The 24,761-nt window shown below is 29.5% G+C and overlaps 1 protein-coding gene across 2 annotated transcripts in view; it reads left to right on the forward strand.

Annotated features, from left to right (window-relative positions):
* The window catches only part of LOC100208210 (S phase cyclin A-associated protein in the endoplasmic reticulum), a 96,940-nt gene that overhangs the window by 11,528 nt on the left and 60,651 nt on the right, over nucleotides 1–24,761 (forward strand). For both annotated transcript variants that reach the window (XM_065816203.1, XM_065816204.1), the window contains exons 3-5: nucleotides 3,136–3,259; nucleotides 15,470–15,933; nucleotides 16,074–16,168. In XM_065816203.1, the coding sequence (XP_065672275.1) occupies nucleotides 3,136–3,259; nucleotides 15,470–15,933; nucleotides 16,074–16,168 (683 nt within the window). The remainder of the gene's footprint in view (nucleotides 1–3,135; nucleotides 3,260–15,469; nucleotides 15,934–16,073; nucleotides 16,169–24,761) is intronic.

The following is a 24,761-nucleotide window of genomic DNA, read 5'->3' on the forward strand; positions in this document are numbered from 1 at the left end:
GGACAAGATGAATCTTGTGGAGATTGTCCTTGCTGAGGCAAAAGTCATACAGGTCTTGCAAAACTTTGATCCCAAAACTTTTGGAAATGTTGATTCCAATGTTTTCCAGTGGTTTTGCAAGCATCTGAAACCTTTTGAACTGTCATTTAGCACTGCAGATAATTTATCAAAATCTTCAGTGTGGAACAATTGACTGCTAAACCAATAGTTGGTCCATGAGTAGGAAATAAATTAACAGATTTTATGCAGCTTTTGACTTGTTTTGGGCATCACAATAAAAGCAAGACGGGCTAGAATGGCTCGAGAGTTCCAGCATGCATTGCTAATGTTTGGGATCTGTTGAAACTTTACGAAGGGTATCTCATACATCCCAGTGTGGTGATGGAAGGCATGAGTGAGCTGGTAAAGAAACTTTATATGGGCTTTTGCTCTCTATTTGTTTTCATAAAGGTTCTCATCCTCTTTGCACAACCATTCATCTTTAACCTTAGTAATGTCCAACAGTTCATTCAATGCATTAAAGTTTTGTTTCTTTCTGCAGCGCTCATAGTCTTTCAAAAGTTTTGCTAATTTTTGCACAAATGACTTGATCAGATACAGGTAGAAAGTTCAATGTTTTGCTAAATAAGGCTTAAAGCTCTTAAAATGCGATAGTGGTGTAGTGGTAGAGCGCTTGCCTCACAAGCGAGAAGTTCCAAGTTCGATTGACCCCACCATGTCCCTTGTAGTACCGCACTCAACTTGTTTCTCTGCACAGCGGCCTTGTTAGTTGAGGTTCGTGTTTCAGAGTTATAGAGTTGAGAGAGGGTTGTCTCTACAAAAGTAGCCTCCTCGACTGTAGTGGCTTTTTCGGCCTTGGGGAGGTGAACAATTAATAAAATAAAAAAAAAGCTCAACAACAATTACACTGATTCTCTCTCTCTGTTCTTTGGTGGTTGATTTAAAAAATTTGAAGGGTCCAATGCCTTGGTTTTTCTAGGGCATGCGACTCCTTTCAGTTACGGGTGCTTTGTAAATTGTCTTTTTGCCTCGTCTTGATAAGGCTTGAAACTGGATTAAGTTCTTTGTCCAAGTTTCCTTGTTCTTCTCGGTGTTCAAAGTGCTCTTTTTAAACAACATGTTATTCTACTCAGCAAATGAAGTTGAAAAGGCCTAAAGATAAAAATTAAACAAGCAACAAATTAAAGAAACTGTTACTATTTTTTATACATTTTATTTAAAACAAGCAATTCAAAAGACACTAATAAAGTATTATATGCACAGTTGTACGTTTGTATAGAAAGCACAAATATCAATGTAGCTCACCAAATAATAAAAGGTCTCTTTTAATTAGGCAAAATTAGGTGTTGACACAAAATTAAGGTAATTTAAACTTAACTCTCCGCTTTAAACACCCCACTTATATATCAGTTTATACCACACTGCAAAACTCTAAAGAAAATTTTCAAATTCAACTCTTTACGAGCTTCTCGAACGCACAACATTGTACGATATTCTAGAAACTTCTAAACAATTCTCTGAGGGCAGTACCATGAAATTTTTTAGGGGGGTTCGTTTTTGTAAAACGAAGAAGTAAAAAATAAATATTTTACTGATTTTATAACAAAATTTGCGCAAAACAAAGACCACTTGGTACAAAAGGGGGTGTCGATCGCACCTAATGACTCCACCATGGTACAAGCTTGTCGCTATAATGGCCTATATTACATTTCGAATTGGTTTGTGCGTGACCTTTTTCAATACTTCATTGGAATAAAGGTCATTTTAGTCATTAATAGGCTAAAGTTCATCCATTTGTGCTACAGGAAATGAGTTTTAAGAATAAAAGTTAAAAAGTCATCACCCTAATATATATATATATATATATATATATATATATATATATATATATATATATATATATATATATATATATATATATATATATATATATATATATATATATATATATATATATATATATATATATCAAGGGCCTTGGCTAGAGTAAATGAGTGCAAGAGTGGCTAAAAGCTCTCCTAAAACAAAAACATGGCAAGCCATTTGAGCTGCTCCTCTAAACAGCTTCGTACGAGAGCTCTTGGTTTTTGCACGAGCTATATGTTTATTCATTAAATAAATTGCTTATTAAATACAAAATTTGGCTTTATTCTTGTTACAAGCATATGTTTGTTTTGTTATTGTTACAAGAATATATATGTAACTAGCATTATTTATTGTGTCATGAAAAAATTCTTTAGACAAGCGTTGTCTTTACGTTTCTACACTAGCTATCCATTTATTTATTAACTGCATTACTTATTTGATAAAAAATTTGACAAAGAGCTCTAAAAGTTTTTACTGCTTATAAAAAATGTTTTATATTTTCTTATTGTGTATTCTTATGTAATAGAATGCAAGCATTTTAAGAACTATTACAACAATTAAAATTCTACAATAAAAGTGAATAGTATATTAAAGTAATTAATATGTTAAAGTAATTAATATATAAAATATATATTTCATTATATTAAACAAAAATTATTATGCGATAATTTAGAGTGTAATGATTTTATTTTTTATCAGTTAAATAATTTTATATTTTATCGATATAATTTAGAGTGTAATAATTTTATATTTATCAAATAGTCCAATCTAATCAAACACATTTGCATTTAAATCTGCACTCTTTTTAAATTTTTTTTTTGTGCAACAACCGTGCCTTTTAAAAAGCATTGCAGTTTATTATGCAATTAATTTTTTTTTTAATATATAAAAATGACTTTGTGCTTTTCATTTCAGTTATAATGATAATTATACTTGAGAGGAAAAACTTTTGTGAGAGATGTAAATTGCGCCCATACACCGTTTTAGGGGAGTGTGTATGATTATAACCTATACACAACACAATGTATAGGCTTCTTTCTAGTTTACAAATGCAATAAAATCCATTGTGTTGCATTAAACAGTTAGACTCAAAGTTCACTTTTATAAAACTCATCAGCATTTATTTGATCAAAATTTAGCTTCTAATAGATTTTGCTATATTGTTCTTTAAACTATTAAAGCGTGGTAAAAAAAATAATTTTTTTATGCTTTGTATATTTATTATTCATTGTGAAAGACTTTTTTTGTTAAATAAAACTTCTCTAATAGATTCAAGGAGATTTTAAGTTTTTGGAGCGCTCTGGAAGTGGTGATAATGTTCGGAATATTGTTGAGAAAGAAGGAAAGAGTGCAAGAAATCTTTTAACATGGTCTGTACCTACCACAGATCAAGGTAAAGCTGTTAAAATATGTTTTAATTTTTATTATATACATTTTTAAAGAAATTCTTTTTAATTTAATAATTTACTATAAAAATAAATAATTTACTATAAAAATAAGTAATAATAGTAATTTACAGTGTCAAGACCAATTTACAGACCAGTAAAATAAATTATTGATTGTGGTATCAAAAAATGTCTAATAAAAAAATGCCCATTTTATTATCATTTTATTATTAGCTTTATTAATGGAGTTTTTATTATTGTGTGATAACATCAAACATCTGTATTATGTATTTCATTCAAATCATTTTATAAATGTGCAGGGTTTATTTTGTAAGTTGTTAAAGAAATAGTATAACACCCTCATTATTATTTTTATTGGAGAGTTTGAAGTTTTTTCCAAGAGAAGTTAAATTCTTAAACAAAAGACTATTTATTACATAAATTTGCAATAACATGATTAACAGTACAAAACCACTTTGTTGTTATCATAAAACAAAGCTGTTCTTGACTTTGTTTTCTGTTCTGTTTTTTTAACTTTGTTTTCTGTTTTGTTTTCTTAACTTTGTTTTCTGTTCTGTTTTCTTAACTTTATTTTCTGTTAAGCCCACATGGTTAGCCATAACTAAATTTCACTATGTATATAGTTCACCAAATCAAAAAACTCCTATTAAGTAATTATGTCAGTTTAAAGATTTTTGCGTGCCTTTTTTTAATGCATTTTTGAACTTTTACAACCATCTTTAATCCACCATGTTTTCTGTCATAGATTTAATCGCAAAATACAATCATAGATCAAATTTTGTTTTTAAAAATGTTAAGCATCATAAAATTCTATTATGTGACTTTAGTCCAACTTTTAAATGTGTAAGGCTTAAAAAACTTGTTCGACTCAAAGAAATAAGATTTGATAAATAAATCAAACCACATTTTGCATGGTACTAATATATCTTTATTAAGGTATATTGTTGAAATAACAAATTTTGTTGACCTCAGGCAGAAAATTAATTTTGACATTGACTGGTCAAAGATGACTATTCAACTAAATCACGAAATGGGTAAAATGTTATTTTATTTTTACATCTGTTGTAAGGAAATATAATATTATGAAAATTTTTATAATCTCAGGAAACTAAAAACTTGCAACTGTAAAATATGCGAAATTGCAAGAAAGCAGGGAAGGATACCCAAGAAAAAGTCTGGTATTAAGAGTTCTAAAACTGCAGTTATTAGTCCGCAGTGTAGTTCTCGCCTGAGTAAAGTTAAAAGAGGATTGCATCATAAATGCAATCCAACAATGCTCAGGTATTGTGTGTCACTGATAAAGAAATAAGAGAAAGAAATGTAAAGAGTTCCTCTTCCTAATAAATCTTAAAATGATGATTTTAACTTGTAGCCTTTTGAATCTGTAACCTTTTCAACAATGTAAAGTTGCCGAAAACGTTTTTCCAACTAAAACTATCTATTAGATCTGGGAATACTACAAAAACAACCAATTTTTTTACAAAAATCTTCTTTGTTGAATTATTTTTCCTTAAGTAATCATCAAATGGTAAAACTTGCTAATAGGATAAGGTAAAATTACAACACTTGTACAAATTTAATTTAAAAATATAAAACTGTTTACAATAATTTTTCCAAATTTTTTAAAACTAATGTTCTAGAAATGCACAAAAAATCAATACATAAAATGATATAAACCAATAATTGTTGTATTATTTCAATCAAAAAAATACTGATAACTTTTGGCTTAAACAATCAACTTTAAAAAAGAAACATAAAGACTAAAGTCATATATATTAATTTTACAATCATTCATCTTTTTAACCAGTGTGTGTTTGCAATGCTTGGTTGATATATGAAGGTTTCAAAGGTTTCATTTATTGATTTCATTCCACAATAAATCAAGAAAACTAAATAATGTTAGTATCAATAGCATAATGCATATGTAAAACATTAAAAAATAACTACATCAAGTGCAGGTGCCATATTTCCAGTAATATAAATGTATATAACACTTGTTGTATAGAAACATGTTCTATACAACGAGTGTTATATACAATGAAAAATTGAAAACAATAGTTAGAAACAAAAATGTTTGAATTGACAAACACAATAATTTTTTTGCTGAAAATATAACAAAATTTTTAATAAAGATGGTAAAGATTTTAAGCTTGGAGATAAAAGTATCTGATAGTTGTTTTACTAATAAAATAGTGTTAGATCTACCAAGGAGAAGAAGACCTGGAGCAAATCTTGCAAGGAAATAAGTTTTAAAGAAACTGTTCATATTTTTATAAAGTGAATGAAAATAAATAGTAATGTAAGGTATGATAAAATTGATCATTAGTCAGATTTTATTAAAGGAAGACATTGATCGGCAAACGAGGGTTTGAATTTATCAACACAATGTAAGTTCAATCTTTTGTGAATGTATAGTTAATCAAGAAATGTTAGACAAAGTTATGAAAAAATTTGTGATGATTATTAAGCAAAATCCAAAGTTAATTTACAATTTACGTAAATAGCCAACAACAGATCAATAATTTGATTAAAGCATTACATTATGAAAATGGAATAGTAATAAATGGTCCAAATCAGTTAGTAAATTTACTTAATAACAAGTTCCAAGATGTATTTGTTCAATAAAATGATTTTATTTTCCTGCATTTGCATCTAGAATCAATAAAAATTTGAATTTTAATATAATATCATACAAAAATTCAGTTTGACTGGATTTTTGTATGATATTATATTAAAGCATTCGATACAGTATCGCATGAACATGTTATCCATAAAATTAAATAATACGGTTTAATAATAAATTTGCTGCATGGATAAAATCATTCTTAAGTAACAGACACCAACAAGTAGTACTTGGTGAAAACCAGACTGTAGTTCAATTAGAAGTGGTGTAATACTCATCTTGACCTTCCTTGTCAAATTTTCCACGCAACAAAAGTATACGTCGATGATAGTAAGGCTCTTGCTGAGCTGGTTGAAATTGAGACACAAAAAAATAAAACAAAATGGTGTTATGTTTTGAAGATGAAACTTAATGTAAGTAAATGTAAAATAATGCATTTTGATAAGTTTAGCAATATGCTATTTTAAAGTATGATCATAACATTTGAGTTTGAATTGAAGTCTCTGAAATAGAAAAAGATCTAGGCCTTATGACACTAATTGAAAATACAACTAACATATCAATTACTGTCCCAAACAGAGCTAACAGAATGCTAGGTTTAATTAAACACTGTTTTGAATCTCAATTGCTAAAATATTGTGTAAAGCCTTTGTTCTTTCCCTACTTGAATATGCAGCACGAGTCTGGAATCCATCAAAGAAATATAATATATCAGCTCTCGAAAAAGTTTAAAAAAGAACAAGAAGCCCTTTACATCTAAGTTATAAATCACGATTAAAAGAGCATAATGTTATGCTAGAAAGTCCTGATTTAAGAGCAGATTTAATTTAGTGCTTCAAAGTTGTCTACAGTTTAATACAAGTTAAATAGTGTGCATCTACAACAAAACAAAACAAAAAAAAATCTGAAGAGTTATTAGAATAATCTGCATACAGAAGAAATCCCATTCGATTTCAAAAGGAATTAATAAAAGAATGTTGTCCATTAAGTAAGAATTTTATTATAGAATAGCCACTGTATGGAATCGTCTTCCTCCATCTATTATGCTATCTACACTAGTGAAAGGATTAGATGAATTATTTTTAAATTAAAGGACAGCTGATATTTAACATTCATTTTTAACATTCGTTTTTCACATAATGTTTACTCTCATAAACAAAATTTTTGTTGTAAATTATTTAATTGTTATTTTGTTAAATTTCAGCAATACATAATTATTACGATATTCTTAATAGATAAAAACATTTAAATACCAAGAAGTTGTGTAGAGCAGATCTAATTAAAACTTTCATTTTAATAAAATTGCGCATATGAAATAAATTTACCGCCTTCACATATATTTACAGCTTCCATTGAGCTTAGTGATCTGCGTTTCAGTGGAAATCAACTAATATCTCAAGTTAAAAAAGTTGTTAAGGAAAGATCTTGTTTAACCAAACTTATTGAGACATTAGATGCAATCTTGCATTATTTATCTCAAATATACTTGTAGATGTTACTTGGGCTTTGCAAAGGCATTTGATTCGATGCCCCATAAATGATTACAGGTAAAACTTAAATGTTTTGGGATTTCTGGTACATTGTTAAAATGAATTAAAGCATTTCTAAGAAAGAGAAGAGTTGTTATGAGAGAAATTGTCTAATCTTCGAAGAATATATATAGTGATGTGCAACAGGGCTCTGTTATTGTCCCATTTACCATTTAATATTTACATTTATGATTTGTCTGAGAACCATTATGCACAAGAAAAATATAACCACTAAAATAACTATGTGATGAGAAATGATTAGATAAGTTGGGTCCCACTACTTAGTTGTATGAATTATTCGGAGCAACTTAATTCATATGTACAAGTTGTTCAATGAAATTAGAAAATTAAATTTAATTAATGAGCTTTTGCCACAAAGTTATCAATCAGCAAGAGGTCATCAAATAAAGTATAATTGCCAAATTATTAGTTTTTTGCCTCAGCATTATTTTTTAATAAACAGCATCTTTTTACTGGAATTAAGTACCTATTGATGTTGTTAATGCTATTTCTGTGAATTCTTTTAAAGCTTAATTTGACATAGATTTTATTTAATGTAACTAAGCTGAATAATGTTATAGTTGTCTAAGTGTACTTGGTACACTCATAGCTTAAATATGTTATTGTTATTATAATGTCCTAAATGAAAAGTTGTTCTATGTTTGAAACCAACTCTTAAAAGCTTTTTTAAATACAATCATTATGATTAATGTTTAAAAATTTTAAAATATATTGAATGAAAAACATTTTATAACTTTAAAATTACTTTATTTTACAATATTGGTTCTTGATTATTTCAAAAATATTAATGATTAATAAAAAAAAAAAAATTATATTTTATTATATTATAATTTTATAAATAGTAATAATTTGGCAATTATACTTTATTTGATGACCTCTTGCTGATTGATAACTTTGTGGCAAAAGCTCATTAATTAAATTTAATTTTCTAATTTCATTGAACAACTTGTACATATGAATTAAGTTGCTCCGAATAATTCATACAACTAAGTAGTGGGACCCAACTTATCTAATCATTGCCAGAAGTTCCATAAATAGAACAAGTTAAAAAATGCCTTGCGCTACCTCAATAAACAAATATTTTGTATATGGAACTTTCGACTCAAAAAGATGCAATTTTTCCAAAATTTTCTTTCTTATTCATATTTAAATTTAATACTTTTTACAAATTCATTATTAAAAAAAATCTATTTTTAAAAATAAAAATGCAGGTTGGTAAGGGTTAGTAAAAATACACAATTTATACAGAACCCACATGAAGTATGAAAATTGCAATACTTTTTGCGGGTTTTGTAGAATATCAGTTCCAGTTTCATTAAGGTTAAAAATCCGATTACCATTTATGAATGTTGATGATCTTGCAAGAACTTATTTCAATTTATGAAAAAATTTATTTATATTATGGGCATAGAATAGTGTTACCTTAAAAAAAGAACATGCTTCGGGTGTTCCAAGTCAAATCAACATGTTATTTTCTAAAATTTTTCATTCATTTAATATCTGGTATGCATTTTTAATACATACCACTTTTACCACTGTGAAATGTTAATTTTATTGATACAGTTAACTCTCGATATCTCAAACCTCGGATAACTTGAAGCTCCAGTAATTCGAAGTACTTTTGAGGCCTCCTTAAACCCTTACAAATACTTTCTCATAAAAACCTTAAAACACCGTTAGCTCAAATATTTGGTTGGTTGAACCATTTTATTTATTCCTATCACTAATATTCTTTAGATAACTCAAACTTTAGAAAAAAAAAAATTAAACAAAACTTTGGCTAATAGTGCAGCCAAGTTTCCTAAAAAATTTGAAGAAATTTATTTAAACTGCAATTAAAACCTTGGATTACATAGTAAACAATATTAGTAGTTCGATATTAGTTTAATTTATAGTATGATTTATTCTAATGTGCGTTCGAGTATTATAATAAAATCGTTGGGTTTACATTTTACAATGGCTACCGTTACTGTAAAGATAAAATTTAACACAGAATCAATCAAAGAAAAGATCTTTAACTGAAATAGGAGAAGGTCTCAGGTTGCTATGAATCATGGCATTCTAAAAAATATGGTGTAAACATCAAAAATAAAGAAAGAATGTTCAAATCCGTGAAGACAACATAAAAAATAAAGAAAAAATGTTCAAAACCATGAAAAAAAGTGAACAAGCTAAAATGTATGAAAATTAAAGAAGGAACATTTTCAAATTTAGATAATTTTGTTTTTAATTAGCTTTTAAATGTAATGAGTAGAAATGTAGCAGTGTCAGCATTAATACTAAAAACAAAACCTGGATAACTTGCTGAAAAGATTATTATCAAAGAATTTCAAGCCTATGATGGTTGGCTTGATTGTTGGAAAAACAGGTAAAATGTTTCTTTCAAGACAGTATGTGGAAAGGGTAAATTGTACAGCTGAAACGACCACATTATAGAAGGAAACAACTCTCCCTACAATTTTAACCAGGTATAAACTTGATGAAATTTATAATGCAGATGAATTTGGTATGTTTTTTTTTGCATACAACCTAATAAATTTTTGATCTGAGGCTTGTGGCAAAGCACAATAAAATTGGTCTTACTGGAATAGCCACAGTAAATGCAGCAATAAAATTCCTATGTTTGTATTAAGTAAATCAAAATCGCCTCACTGCTTCAAAGGAGTTGAGCACTTACCTCGCAAATACAGAAATCAAAATAAAAGCTTGACGGATATCATACTGTTCGAAGAGTGAATACAGGTTATGGATATAAAGTTTACAAAAGAAAATAAGAAAGTAGCGTTTGTAATAGATAATTGCCCAGCACACCCAACCATTGATGATATAAAATCTATTGAGCTTAATTTTTTACCACTAAATATCACATCTAAACTTCAACCAATGTTTCAGGGAGAAGTAAAAATCTCCACCATAGCTTATTGTTTTACAAAAGCAGAAATTTCAGAAGATCAATTGAAACCTGCTCGCTTGGATCAAGTTGACAACCCCTTTATAAACTTCAGAATTAAATAGAAAAACTTAATAATTTTTACCCACCAGGTACAACAGCTAAAAATGTCATTTCTGCAAATGAAAACTTAATGAGCACATCTGTTAGTAATGAGTACCTTTACTAACAAATAAACAGTTAATAGAAGAAGTAAAAAATTCAGACAATGAGCATAATGCTGATGATGAGGAAGATTAGGGTAATGCAATCAATCCAGTTTGCCCAAAAGTTAGTGATATTTGGAAGGCACTGCAAGTGTTGTATGACTATATGCCCTTTAGTCTTAATGGTGAAGGTTTCCAACAAAAGCAATGCAGTCTCAATTATATCTGATAGAGATGTTTCTTTAAAGAAAGAGTGATATTAAAAAATGTTTAAATTTACGATGTATTGTTTTTAAATTTACGATTATTTTTTTTTTTAAATTTAATGTATTACCTTTAAGATCAAAACTTTTGATACCTCATATGTGTGTGTATATATATATATATATATATATATATATATATATATATATATATATATATATATATATATATATATATATATATATAATATATATATATATATATATATATATATATATATATTTATTGAATCCTGCTGTACTTGAGATTGTTATACATAAATAAATTGCGTAGCAAGCTTACTTAAGGCAGTGTGTTGGAAATACATAAAAAACACAGACAAATGCAGCTTTTATAAAATGATGAACACAGGTTTTTAAGACGAATCTAAAAACTTGAGTGTTGTATAAGTAATTAAAATGATAAATTTTTTAAAAACAATAAAAACAGACAAAAAATATTAGAATTTTAAATATAAATACAAAACACTAATAAGAAAATTTTTACCAATTCAACATTCTGAAAAGATTCTCATGCCAATTTTTAAAGGTTTATTTTTGTCAGAAGATGAACAAAGAATGTCTGCTACAGAAACAAAAGAACCGATATCATTTTAGAAGACTTCCCAAAATTTTGGGTACTTTAGTTTGGTACCGAAACCAACATTTTGGAAAATATTTAATGAAACCTATGCCAACATTTCGGCTAGTCAAAATTAATTTCATTAGAAAAACTTAGTTTTTTTAATCATGTATACTAATTTTTTATTTTATTATTTTTTTTTTTATACATCTTCTCTTCCAACAATACTGCAAGCAACCACTAATTAAAGTTGGAAGTTACTAGAAGAGAAAAGATGAAGATTGTAGAGCGATAATAATTGACAGACAACTTAAAGGAATTCAAGTTATATGAATCAGGAAAGCAAGATGAAGGAAGCGAATTCCAAAGAACTGATAATCGAGGAAAAAATTAGGCATAAAAGAGTTTTTGGAGCACTTAGGAACAGTCACAGAAAAAGGATGGGACTTAATTGAATGACGAGTAACATAAGAATGAATTTTAGTAGATGGCACAAGAGACGCTAGCTCTTTAGAGCAGTGCCCATTATAGTATTTGTAGAAAAGAGAAAGAGAAGCAACATTACAACGATGTGATAATGGTTGGAGGTTGGCTGAAGAGCAGGTCTAACTATGTTTACAATGCGTTTTTGCGCCTTGTCTAAAAGAAAAAGTGCATCATTAGAAGATATAGCAACAGTATTTCATAAAAGGCCGAATTTGAGATTTATAAAGATAGAGAATAGAATCCAAAGTAAGAAAGTGTTGAGCTCGATAAAGAGATGCAACCTTAGCAGATGCTCATTATGCAACAGATTTGACATATGGTTTCCAAGAAAGATCAGAAGTAAGAGTTAATCCAAGTAGATGAAGAGTGGATGACTCATCAAGTACATTACCGTTCATAAATATAGGAAGATCTAAATTGTTGCGATAACGATTGGCTGAAAAAAATTGAGTTTTATCTGTATTGAAGTTCACTAGCCACTGTGAGCCCCATGGTGTAGCAGAAGTGAGATCCTTTTTAAGCTCAAATGCCCCCACCAAGCAATCAGAGAGTGTTGGGTTCTTATCACACGGTAAGAATAAATGGTAGTATCATCAGCAAACAATGCCACCTTAGATGTGAGAATATCTTGAAGATTGTTAATGTAAATTAAAAAGAGTATAGGGCCAAGGATTAAACCTTGAGGAGCCCCTGAAGTTACAGAATAAGAAGAAGAGTGCTGTCCATTGAGGACAACTTTTATACTACAATTGGAAAGGAAAGATTCAATAATCTTAAAGATGTTGCCAGATACACCATAAGAAGAAAGCTTATGGAGAAGACCAGCATGCCAAACTTTATCAAAAGCTTTGGAAATGTCAAGAGCGATGGCCTTAACCTCTCCACCTTTATCTAATGCACAATATGACCTATCGGTTATTACTGTTAGCAAATCAGCTGTAGAACGAGAAGATCGAAATCCATATTGATGATCAGAAAGTAAGTTATTTGATTCAAGATGAGAGATTAAGTATTTGTTATTTAAAGATTCAAGAACCTTGCTTATGATAGGAAGAAGACTAATGGGACAGTAGTTAGATGAATCAGATCGCTCTCCAGAATTTTTGAAAATAGGGATAACAGATGCCGCTTTCCAGCAGGCTTGAAAACAAGACTCTGATAAGCACTTTTTGAATAGTTTTGAGAGTATAGGCGACAGCTCCAGAGAACACTTCTGCAAGACAATAACAGCTATGCTGTCCGGGCCACAAGTTGTAGAAGAGTCTAGGCAGGAAATCACTTTAGATACAGAAGCTGGAGTGATACGAATGTCAAGCAATGGATCAACCTGTTTGACGGTTTTATCAGGTAGAAAGCAACTAATGGAATCAAGAGATGATACTGATGAAAAGTTTTTAGCAAACAATTCAGCTTTATATTTAAGGGAGGTGACAAAGTCTGAACCATACAAGAGAGTTGGAATTAAAGATTTGCACTTATTATTAATACTAATAAAAATTCTCCAGAAGTCACGAGAGCTTAATTTTTGATATGAGATACGAGATTTCGTGACGTGAGAGTAGCAGGCTGTCAAAACCTTTTTAAAATGGTTTCTAGCAGTAATAAACAGACATCTGTTTTCTAGAGAATTGTTTTGCTGATAGATATGGAAGTAACGGTTTCAATTGGCAATCGCAGCAGCACAGTCTGAGGAAAACCATGGAGGAGAGTGAGGCTTGATCTGGAATTGTCGAGAAGGAACAAAAGATTCCATGCCAGCCTGAATCCACAAAGTTATGTAAGAAGCACATTTGTCGACAGGAAGACGAAAGATTTCTACCCAAGGGCAATCACGAAGAAAATCACGCAAAGAATCCCAGTCAGCTTTAAGGTAGTTGTAAGGGATTCAGGTGATGAAGAAGAATGAGATATTAGTCTTAGAGAGATCAAACTGTGATCAGAAGCACCTAAGGGTGAATGTGGAGAAACTGAGCACTGACTAGGATCAAAAACAAGACATAAGTCGAGTAAAGAAGCAAAATGAATCGGGTTGTCTGGAAAGTGAGTTGGAAAGTTGACTAATAATTTTTACAACATTTTCTTTTTCTGTGAATGATATTCAATCCAATATATACCATTTAAATAAAAAACTTTATAGAATAAATTTTAAGTTCCCTGCCAGGTGTTTTTCTTACTGGTGTAAAAATTATATAAAATTTTTTTATACAAGTGTAACTTGTTAAGGGTGATTTTTTTGCTGGTATCTTTTTGGCAACACTGGTTTTGATAGATCACGCGTGCATCGTGTCTTGTGTCATTGTCAAACATGTCAGTTTAGTCTATAATTTAACTATAAATTGACTTATGAACATGCAACGCTTGCAAATTATTGATTTTTACTATCAAAATCCATGCTCGATTTAGAGAATGCATTGTGCACTTCTTCCAATTTATGGGCTATTCAGTCGGCCTACTGAGGGAGCTACTTGGAAGCTTGTGACTAAATTTCAAACCCAGTGTACTTTATTGGACATTAAACCACTAAGATGCATTTGTAGAGTGAGGGCGGAAGAAAGTATTGCAGCTGTATCCGCCAGTGTTAATGATGACCGTGAAATGTTGGTTCGCCGCTGTTTGCAGCAATTGGACCTCTGTTACTTCACTACGTGGAAAATTTTGTGAAAGGATTTGAGTGTAAAACCTTATAAATTACAGCTGGTGCAAGAATTGAAGCCACACGACCTCCTACAATGTTTTATATTTGGTGAATGGGCGCTGGCAAAGTTGGAGGAAGATCCACATTTTTATCAAAAAATAGTGTTCAGTGACGAAGCTTATTTCTGGTTGAATGGATATGTTAACAAGCAAAATTGCCGCATCTGGAGTGAAGACCAGCCAGAAGCATTGCAAGAGCTACCAATACATCCCAAAAAAAGTACTGTTTGGTGTAGATTATGGGCTGGTGGCATGATCGGGTCGTACTTCTTCAAAGACGACAATGGCCTGAATGTTACTGTGAATGGCGAGCGCTACCGTGCAATGATTGAAACTTTTTTATGCCCAAAATGGAAGAGCTGAACTTGGCTGACATGTAGTTTCAACAAGACAGTGCCACATGCCACACAGAAGCGAGTTCGGTGAACAATTTATCTCACGTTTGGGGCCCGTCAATTGCTCGCTCTGATTGTGTAATTTAACGCCTTTGGACTATTTCTTGTGGGGCTATGTTAAGGCTAATGTCTACAGGGATAAACCAGCAATGATTGACGCACTGGAAGCCATTATTGAAGCATTTATTTGTGAGATACCGGCCGATATGTTGGAGAGAGTGTGCCAAAAATGGACCTTACGGATGGGCTATCTAAAGCGGAGCCACGGCTAACATTTACATGAAATAATCTTTAAACATTAAATTATATCGACCGTTCTATTGACTCAAATAAAGATTTCATCAATTTTTTCAAATCTTGCGTGTTTTTTTTACAAATCAAATCCTATACCTCTTAAAAAATCACCCTTAATAAAAAATTATTTATTTGTATAAACTTTAATTATTTATTATAGTTATTTATTTGTATAAACTTTATTAGCTTCTGAGTTATTTTGTTCCTAAATGTCTTAATCAATTTTTGATTTAGGAATAAATAAAAGGGGCAGATCTCGTATCAAATATAAAAACAATAGACTTGTGAAAGAAGTCAATCAGAGTAGGCAAAAGAAAAAGAAACCAATCAATAATATATGGGTAACATCATTAAATAATGAAAAAAGTTCTACTGATTGTAATTTAAACTCTCAGGTGGACTATTCATTTAATCAAAACATTGTAAAAGATGTCTCACAACTACAACCTAATAATCAATATAAACTAACTGAAAAAGTTTCAAAATTACCTGGAGAGACAACTATAACTCTAAAAGATAGAGATTCAAGATCATTGAAGTCTGCAACAAACCAACAGCCTAATTTAGCTTCGTTTACACCACAATCACAAAAGAATCTACACGCACGCTATTGGTCTTATCTTTTGGATCATTTTCATAGAGTTTTTGATGAGCTTTATAACACTTGTGAGTCTGATGAATGTATACTGGAATGTCAGGTACATTTATAGCTTTTAATTTACCCTAGTTATTACTTACATAAATTATTACTTTTATTATTGTATTTGTTAAATAACTATTGTGTTTGTTATTATTTAATTATTTTGTTAGTCTTTTAGACTTATTTTATTTTTTTTAGGAAGTAATTTTAATGATAGATGTTTGTAAACGTGACTTCAAGCAACTGATTAGGAGGCTAGAATTATTTAATCAGCTTAAAAACTCTGAAGCTCGGTATTGCTTGTTAATGTTACTTATATATTGTTAACGTATGCATGTGTATGTGTGTGTATATATATATATATATATATATATATATATATATATATATATATATATATCCACATACACTACCGTCCATAATTATTCGAATGGTTGTACTTTACGATATAAGATATCAAAGTTATACTTACTATTGGGAGAAAACTGAAAACAAAGTCTATCTGAATTATATGTTATTATCCTATTTATTATGTTTACAAAAAAATTAATATTAAATCCCATTAGATTAGTTTAATCACCCTTAATCACCCTTATAATCTTTTTAATCACCCTTAGCGACACGACTGCCATACATATTCGTGGCATTCTATATAATGACTTATCCAATTTGTTGAAGTTAATTTTATGCCACTAACTAATAAGTTTTTCCCACATTTTATGCATCTTTAGGCATTAGTTTTTGACATTACTTTTAATGCCTCCCATAAAAATCTGAAAGGAGAGAGATCTTGTGATTGGGGAAGCTAAAGCATTCAATTCAATATTAGATTGTTCTCGAACCCAATCAAATAATTTATACAATATTTTTTTAAAAATATGTTTTGGATTTAAGCTTTAAGTCATTTTCTTCTGAAAAATTAAATGGCTTCCCATTAACTCATCTTTAGCACGATTTTTTAAATGTACAAGTAAAACTACTTTTGTCATTACTCCTTCTATTTTTACAAAGTCACCTGTGGCGTTCTAACCAAAACAGCTCCATACCTCAACACTACATCCACCATGTTTTACAGTCAATAATACTCCTTATTTTATTATACATTCAACGATTTTTTCTCTAGACAATCTTATCTTAAAACCAAAGATGTAAAACTTCATCACGTCGGTCCACGTTTACAGTCATTGATGGTCCATTTTATATGTAGTTTTGGCCACTTAAGCATTTTTGATATTCTCATAATTTTATGAAGCATTTCAATCAAAATATTTTTTTAACATTCTAATAAAATAAACAATAAAAAGTAGTTGAATAAAAAATAGGAAGTAAAAAAATATTTTTAAAAAAAGTTAATGCCATTCGAATAATTATGAAGGATAGTGTATATGTATATATATATGTATATATATATATATATATATATATATATATATATATATATATATATATATATATATATATATATATATATATATATATATATATATATGTGTGTGTGTATATATATATAGTTCTATAGATTATTGCATTTGGGAAGCACGGAAGCAAAAAAATGATTCTTAAGCCAACATATATCTCACTTTTAATTACTTTTGACTTTCGTCCAACATTTGCGTGTTGTCAGAAAGTAAAAACCATTAATTTAATTACAAATTAGTCGTTTTTTAAAAGAACTGCAAAAACGCAAATTTAATTGACCAGAATGTTTTTAAAAACATTCTTAATGTTTTTAACAATATAAACAATGTTTTTATTTTTATTTTTTTTAATAAAATGTTTTTATTTTTATTTTTTTTAATAAAATGATTTTATTATTATTTTTTTTACTGTAAATCATGCGCGGAGTGTTGCTACATTGACTATCTTATAGTCTGACTCGCAACAAAGTGCTGCTACATCAACTGACAAATAGCCTGACTCGCAACAGAGTGCTGCTATATCGACTGAGAAATAGCCTGACTCGCAATGGAGTGCTGCTATATCTACTATTTTTTAGCCTGACTAGCAAGGGAGTGCTGCTACATCGACTGAGGATTTGGTTGGGGCAGGCCGTCTATCAATTTATAAAAAAAAAAATTCCGGTCTTGCATTTTAATTTTTACTATTTGTCAACAAATTATGGAAAAAACTTTCTGACAACATATAAGAGTTCTATATATAATATATGTATATATATATATATATATATATATATATATATATATATATATATATATATATATATATATATATATATATATATTAGGGTGGTTTTTATTTATATGAAAAAAAATTTTTTTCAAATTTTTAATCACACAACCTCTTGTTTGGTGAGGTCTGTTATAAAAAGTATATAATTAAATTTTTTTTGCAAACTGATAATGGGAAGTCCCCCAAACCCTATTTTGGAACCCTAAATTGACCAAAATTTGTCTAAAAATTTAATCTTTTTAATTCTATTTTTATTTCATACAAAACACTGCTATAAATTGATCTAAAAACAAATAATATAAAGTATTTTACAAAGTATGTTACAACATAGATAGTTCACAGAAAACTGGAAAGTACAAGCAAATTTAGATTTACCCCCTCAGCAATATTTACTAAAAATTGCTCCTAAATGCGTATTTTGATTTCATTATTGAAAAATGTAGGGAAAATGAGGGGGGTGTATCATCTAAGAATTAATTGTTTTATTATTTGACTTTGAGTACTTTATATTTATTAAATTTCTAAAAATCAAATTCTTTCTATTATAGTAAAAAAAGTATAAAAATGTTATTTAAGATGGATGCTTCATACGAAGCAAAACGCTCAATTACAAATGTTTGGCTAGTTGGACATATTCTCTCAACAATAGATGGGCCGAGTCAGTTGCCAACAAGTGGTGTTACCCTATGTAGAGGTTTTTATGAAATGATAATCAAAAAGTCAACACAGTTGCAGATGAAGTTATGATTTTCTGGCTTAAGGCTAATATTCCAACTATAGTAAAGCCTCATGTAGTTGCTAAACTAAAGAGTATTCACAAGCAACATGTTCAAGTGTCTAAGCACAAAAGTAGAAAATCAGCTACTCAACATAGCTATCTAAAAAAATTTACTGCCAAGATGAATACACTTTTTGATATTGCCCATGGTGAATAGAATTGTCTCATCAAGATAAATGAAGATAAACAATTTCTGATAGACCGGAGAGGTTCCCAAAAGATGTTAATAACATCAGAAGACTTAATGTATAAGAAAACAGTTGTAAAACACAGAAAACGCAAGCTTGAAGAAAAAAGGTGCTTTGAACAACATAAAGAAAGTAAAGTTATATCTACAGATACACTAATGGATTACAATTCAGATTACTTTTTGGATGAAAATTCTGACTGTGATATATCAATTCAAACACAAAAAGCTTTTACTTGTCCAAATAATTCAAAACATTCTACTATGGGTGCTAGTCAACTCTCAATTACAATACCCAAATGTTGTATTCTTGACAGTCAACTCTTTCATGCAGCATTAGACCAAACAAAAATAACATAATGACACACAATGATGGTTGTCACACCAGCTTTAGCTGCAATTGCTATTGATGTCAATAAATTAACATTTTCACATTCCACTCTAATGGAAGCTCAAACTACATCCCGTGAATTTCTTGCAATAGCAGTAAGAAAAAATTTTCAACCCTTGGTTCCACTAGTTTGATGGTAAAATGTTGTTGAATGTTGATAGAACCAGACGTAAATGTCTGCCAATTGTTGTATCTGGCTTGGATATTGAGAAATTTTTAGAGATCCCTGAAATACCTGCTGGCACTGGCGCTCTAATGGGATAACAGGTAGTTGAGTTCATTCATGAATGGCCTGGCGTTGAGGAGCATCTTGCAGGTCTTTGTTTTGACACAACTGCAAGTAATATACAGGGTGCGTAAAAAGTTCCCACACTCAGTATTTACGACGTAAAAACACGTTGAACTATCATGATGTGCCAAAAGTTTAAACATTTATTCTTGATAACATACTAAACAACAAAAAGAAGTCAGATCTCAAAAAGTCCTCCTTTCGCCTTGATACACGCCCTGAGGCGCTTAGGGAATGCTTCAACCGCGACGAACACCATATCATCGTCAAGAGTGGCCCATTCTTTTTCGAGTGCTTGCCGTAGAGAGTTTAAATATGGATGACGAACAGCTCCAACCTTGGCTTTCATAATTCCCCAAATGGAATAGTCGAGGGGATTAAGATCTGGGCTGTTTGGAGGCCACTCTTCTTGTGTGATGAAACCCGGAAAATTAGCTTTGCACCAATCCTGGACGACCGTTGCTTTGTGGGCGGATTCCTGTTGAAACATCCAAAACCGCTGTCCGAAGTGTGAATTGGTCCAAGTTAATACCTCTGTCGTCAAAACATTATTCAGGTAGTTTTGAGCTCTGATTTTCACTCCTTGATCGACAAAAACCAATAGCATCTTGCCGTCTCCTGTAATCGCTCCAAAAACCATCACTACTTGGGGGTGAGCTGTCTTTGAAGCAATTCGACCTTTTCCAAATGAGTGGCTTTCATTCGATCAGTAAGTCCGTGAGCTTTTTGAGTTTTGTACGGGTATTTTCTGAGCTTTTTGTGGACAATTTGCTAAACTGAACCTTCCAAAATCCCTTAATCCTTGGCCATTTGTCTCATTGATCGTTTTTGGTTGTAACGAATCTTGTCGCGGATTTTTTTTGAAGATTTTACCCGAAGTTGCAATTTTTGGTTACTTGGAACCAGTTTCTTCAAGTCGCTTCAAGCAATTGTAAAACCGTACGCCGTGGAACATTCAGAAGACGAGCGATCTCCGATGCTTTCTTTTTCTCTTTAGCTAGCCTCTCAATTGCCGGCCGCAAATCTCTTGATTTCGTCATGGAACCTAAAAACTTCAATATTAAAACATATTCAAAGATTAGAGAAGAGCATAAATAATGCAGAAAAATAAACGGTATGTTTTAAAATAAGGGAAATAACGTCGTTGCCAGAGGAGTGCGGGAACTTTTTATGCACCCTGTAGGAAGTCATAATGGGCAATAACTCATACAGAAGTCAATGAATCGAAGAGCAGTTTTTTTGTTTGCAGCCTGTTGGCATCATGTTCTTGAAATCTGTGCAAATGCAGTGTTTGATGCATTTTTTTTACCCAACGTTGAACTTTTTTGTAGAGTGAAGTCCCAGTTGGAGCTAATAGAAAAATCAAAGTTTGAACCACTTGAAAGTGAAAAAGCGGAACTGGATGCCTTGAAAAGTTTGAAAAACATTGGTTTGCATCTTGAAAATCTAATGTGGTGGAAAACTTGAAAAAGTACTTAAAGGAAACCCAACCATGTGATGATTATAAAGAGTTAAGAAGACTAGCTCTTCTTTCGGAGAAAATAATGATACAACAACTATTTGCATTCCTGGGGTTTACCATCGTGCAAAATGGATGGCTAAAGGTATATACTGTTTAAAAATTTTTGGTTTTCGTCATCAGTTAAATATCACAGAGAAAGAAATTGGGGTTTTAAGAGAAATATGTCTCTTCATAACCACAATATATGCATGTTTCTGGTTTTCAGCACCTCTCACAACAGAAGCACCAAAAAATGATCTTCTTCTTTTAAAAGTAATAGAGAACTATTGTCAAGTTGACAGCAAAGTTGCAAATGTTGCAAAAAATAAAATTAAATTTCAGTTATGGTATTTAAGTGAAGATCTAGCTGCTCTCCCATTATTCAGTGATAAAATTTCTGCTGAAGAGAAAATGGAAATTGTAAATGCCTTACAAAAAGAACCATTACCAGGTGACAAAAGAAGACTTGCTCCAAACAAGATTTATATATTCTCTAAACTTTCTATAGCTAACTTTGTTACATGACGCTCAATGAACTTGTTTGACTCTCTCAATCTACCAAAAGAATTCTTGACACCGTCTCCTAAAACTTGGGCTAATCGTGATGACTACAAGTCTATAAGTCTGCTTGTAAGATTGTGCCATGAAAGTGGTTAATGACTGTGCAGAACGAGCAGTTAAATTAGCCACTGACTTTAACGAAATTTTGACAAAAAATGACAATCACTGTCAGCTTCTCTACCAAGTAGATGAGTATCATAGAAAACATTTTTTAACTGAAGCTACAAAGAAACAGTTAAGCCATAATCATTCCAAATAACAACAATTTAATCTATTCAAATATGCATATCTATCTGTCTATCTATCTATCTATCTATCTATCTATCTATCTATCTATCTATCTATATATATATATATATATATATATATATATATATATATATATATATATATATATATATATATATATATATATATATATATATATATATATATATATATATATATATATATATGAAGAAAAAAAACATATACATTCTTATAAGATTTATAACCCTAATAAGTAAAACTGATTCATGTAACACTGACACTAACTGATTTTTATACATTTTAGAAATATGTCATTTTAGACCAAAATGGGGTTCTAAAGAGGTTTCAAAGCAGGTGTGGGGGACCACTTCCCATCATTAGTTTGCAAAAAAATTATCTGTGAACTTTTTTTATTGAACCTCTCCATATAAGAGGGCATGCGATATCAAATTAAATAAAAAAAAAAAACTACCCAAATATATATATATATATATATATATATATATATATATATATATATATATATATATATATATATATATATATATATATATATATATATATATATATATATATATATATATATATATAAGGCCTTATTATGAATAAAGACTGCATAATGCATTCTTGTAACAGAGTTTTTGATGTCATATAATTCTTGTTGTTTGCTGTTCATATTTATCGAATAAAAATATTTATTTATTTTCTCAACATTTGATACTATCATGTTTCATCATTTTCAACTTAATGGATGAAAAAGATTTGTTTGAATTTCTTTACTACGTATTTATAGTTTTACAAATAAGAATTAATTTTTTTTTTTAAAGTCAGCAAGTAATAAACTAAAAACTTTAAATATTGCTAATTAATTAATATTTTAATTAGTCGATAATTTAATTAATTAATTGTTAATTAATTAATAATTTAATTAATTAATGATTTATTTAATAATTTAATTAATTAATTGTTAATTAATAATTTAAATAATTAATAGTTTAATTAGTTAATAATTTATTTAATAATTTAATTAATAATTTAATTAATAATTTAATTAATTGTTAATTAATTAAATATTAAGTAATAAACTAAGAACTTTATATATTAAGAAACAAAAAAGAACAATTGCTAATTTTTTTACCAGAAATTTTATGTAAAATTATAATTTTTTTTACAATATAATTTTAATTTGATATAAATTTTGCTATAAATATTGCTATAATTATTATAGATATATACTATAATAAAAATTTTGCTATAAATATTGCTATAAATACAGCAATATTAAAAAACATTCAAGATTTATTAGAGGAAGTCTTTAATTCTCCAAAACAACACTGATGACAGCGCACTAAACCACTAAGCTATCCATGATATGCGTTTAGGAGAAAAACAAACCTAGTTACCAATCTCATATAAGCTCTAGGTATGTGGAAAAACAAACCTAGTTACCAATCTCATATAAGCTCTAGGTATGTGGTAAAGATGCGCTTATTAATTTATTTGCTCTTAAAGCAATTTTTCAAAATGAATCATTTTCCTTAAAAATATGGAAGTAAACAAATAATAGCTATAGAAATGATCTATGTGGAATAGATAAGTATAGAAATAGTAGGTTTGGTAAAGACTCATATTTTATGGGTCCAGAAAGCTAGGATATATATATAAGAAAAAAGTATAGAAAAGACCCGTGTTTTTACGGGTTAGATCAGCTAGTATTGTAATATTTGTGTTAATTTTTTAAATTTATAATTAGTCATAGAAAACTATTTACATTCATGCCGATGATAACAAATGTGTTATTTTTAAAGAGTTTTTAACTGCCATTGTAAAAAGCTATAAAACAACAATAAAACAAACTGCAAAGTTGTTTTAACAGTTTGTGTGCTTGTGTTATTGTAAAGTTGTTTTAACAGTTTGTGTGCTTGTGTTATTGTAAAGTTGTTTTAACAGTTTGTGTGCTTGTGTTATTGTAAAGTTGTTTTAACAGTTTGTGTGCTTGTGTTATTGTAAAGTTGTTTTAACAGTTTGTGTGCTTGTGTTATTGTAAAGTTGTTTTAACAGTTTGTTTGCTTGTGTTATTGTAAAGTTGTTTTAACAGTTTGTTTGCTTGTGTTATTGTAAAGTTGTTTTAACAGTTTGTGTGCTTGTGTTATTGTAAAGTTGTTTTAACAGTTTGTGTGCTTGTGTTATTGTAAAGTTGTTTTAACAGTTTGTTTGCTTGTGTTATTGTAAAGTTGTTTTAACAGTTTGTTTGCTTGTGTTATTGTAAAGTTGTTTTAACAGTTTGTTTGCTTGTGTTATTGTAAAGTTGTTTTAACAGTTTGTTTGCTTGTGTTATTGTAAAGTTGTTTTAACAGTTTGTTTGCTTGTGTTGTTGTAAAGTTGTTTTAACAGTTTGTTTGCTTGTGTTATTGTAAAGTTGTTTTAACAGTTTGTTTGCTTGTGTTGTTGTAAAGTTGTTTTAACAGTTTGTTTGCTTGTGTTGTTGTAAAGTTGTTTTAACAGTTTGTTTGCTTGTTGTAAACAACTTCGTGATGCTGTTTTATTGCTGTTTTATACAGTTTTTTTTTTTTTTTTATTAAAATTATTTATTTTTTATTACACCTTATTAACATGAAACAAGTTTAAAATAAAACAAAGTAGATAAGTTGTTCTAATTTACAAATTAAAACATCATAAAACTTTAAACTCCATATTTGCGCAAAAACATGCTATAAACATGCCTATAGACCATATGAGT

The sequence above is a fragment of the Hydra vulgaris genome, chromosome 13 (assembly GCF_038396675.1).
Source record: "Hydra vulgaris chromosome 13, alternate assembly HydraT2T_AEP".
In the NCBI taxonomy this organism is placed as follows: domain Eukaryota; kingdom Metazoa; phylum Cnidaria; class Hydrozoa; order Anthoathecata; family Hydridae; genus Hydra; species Hydra vulgaris.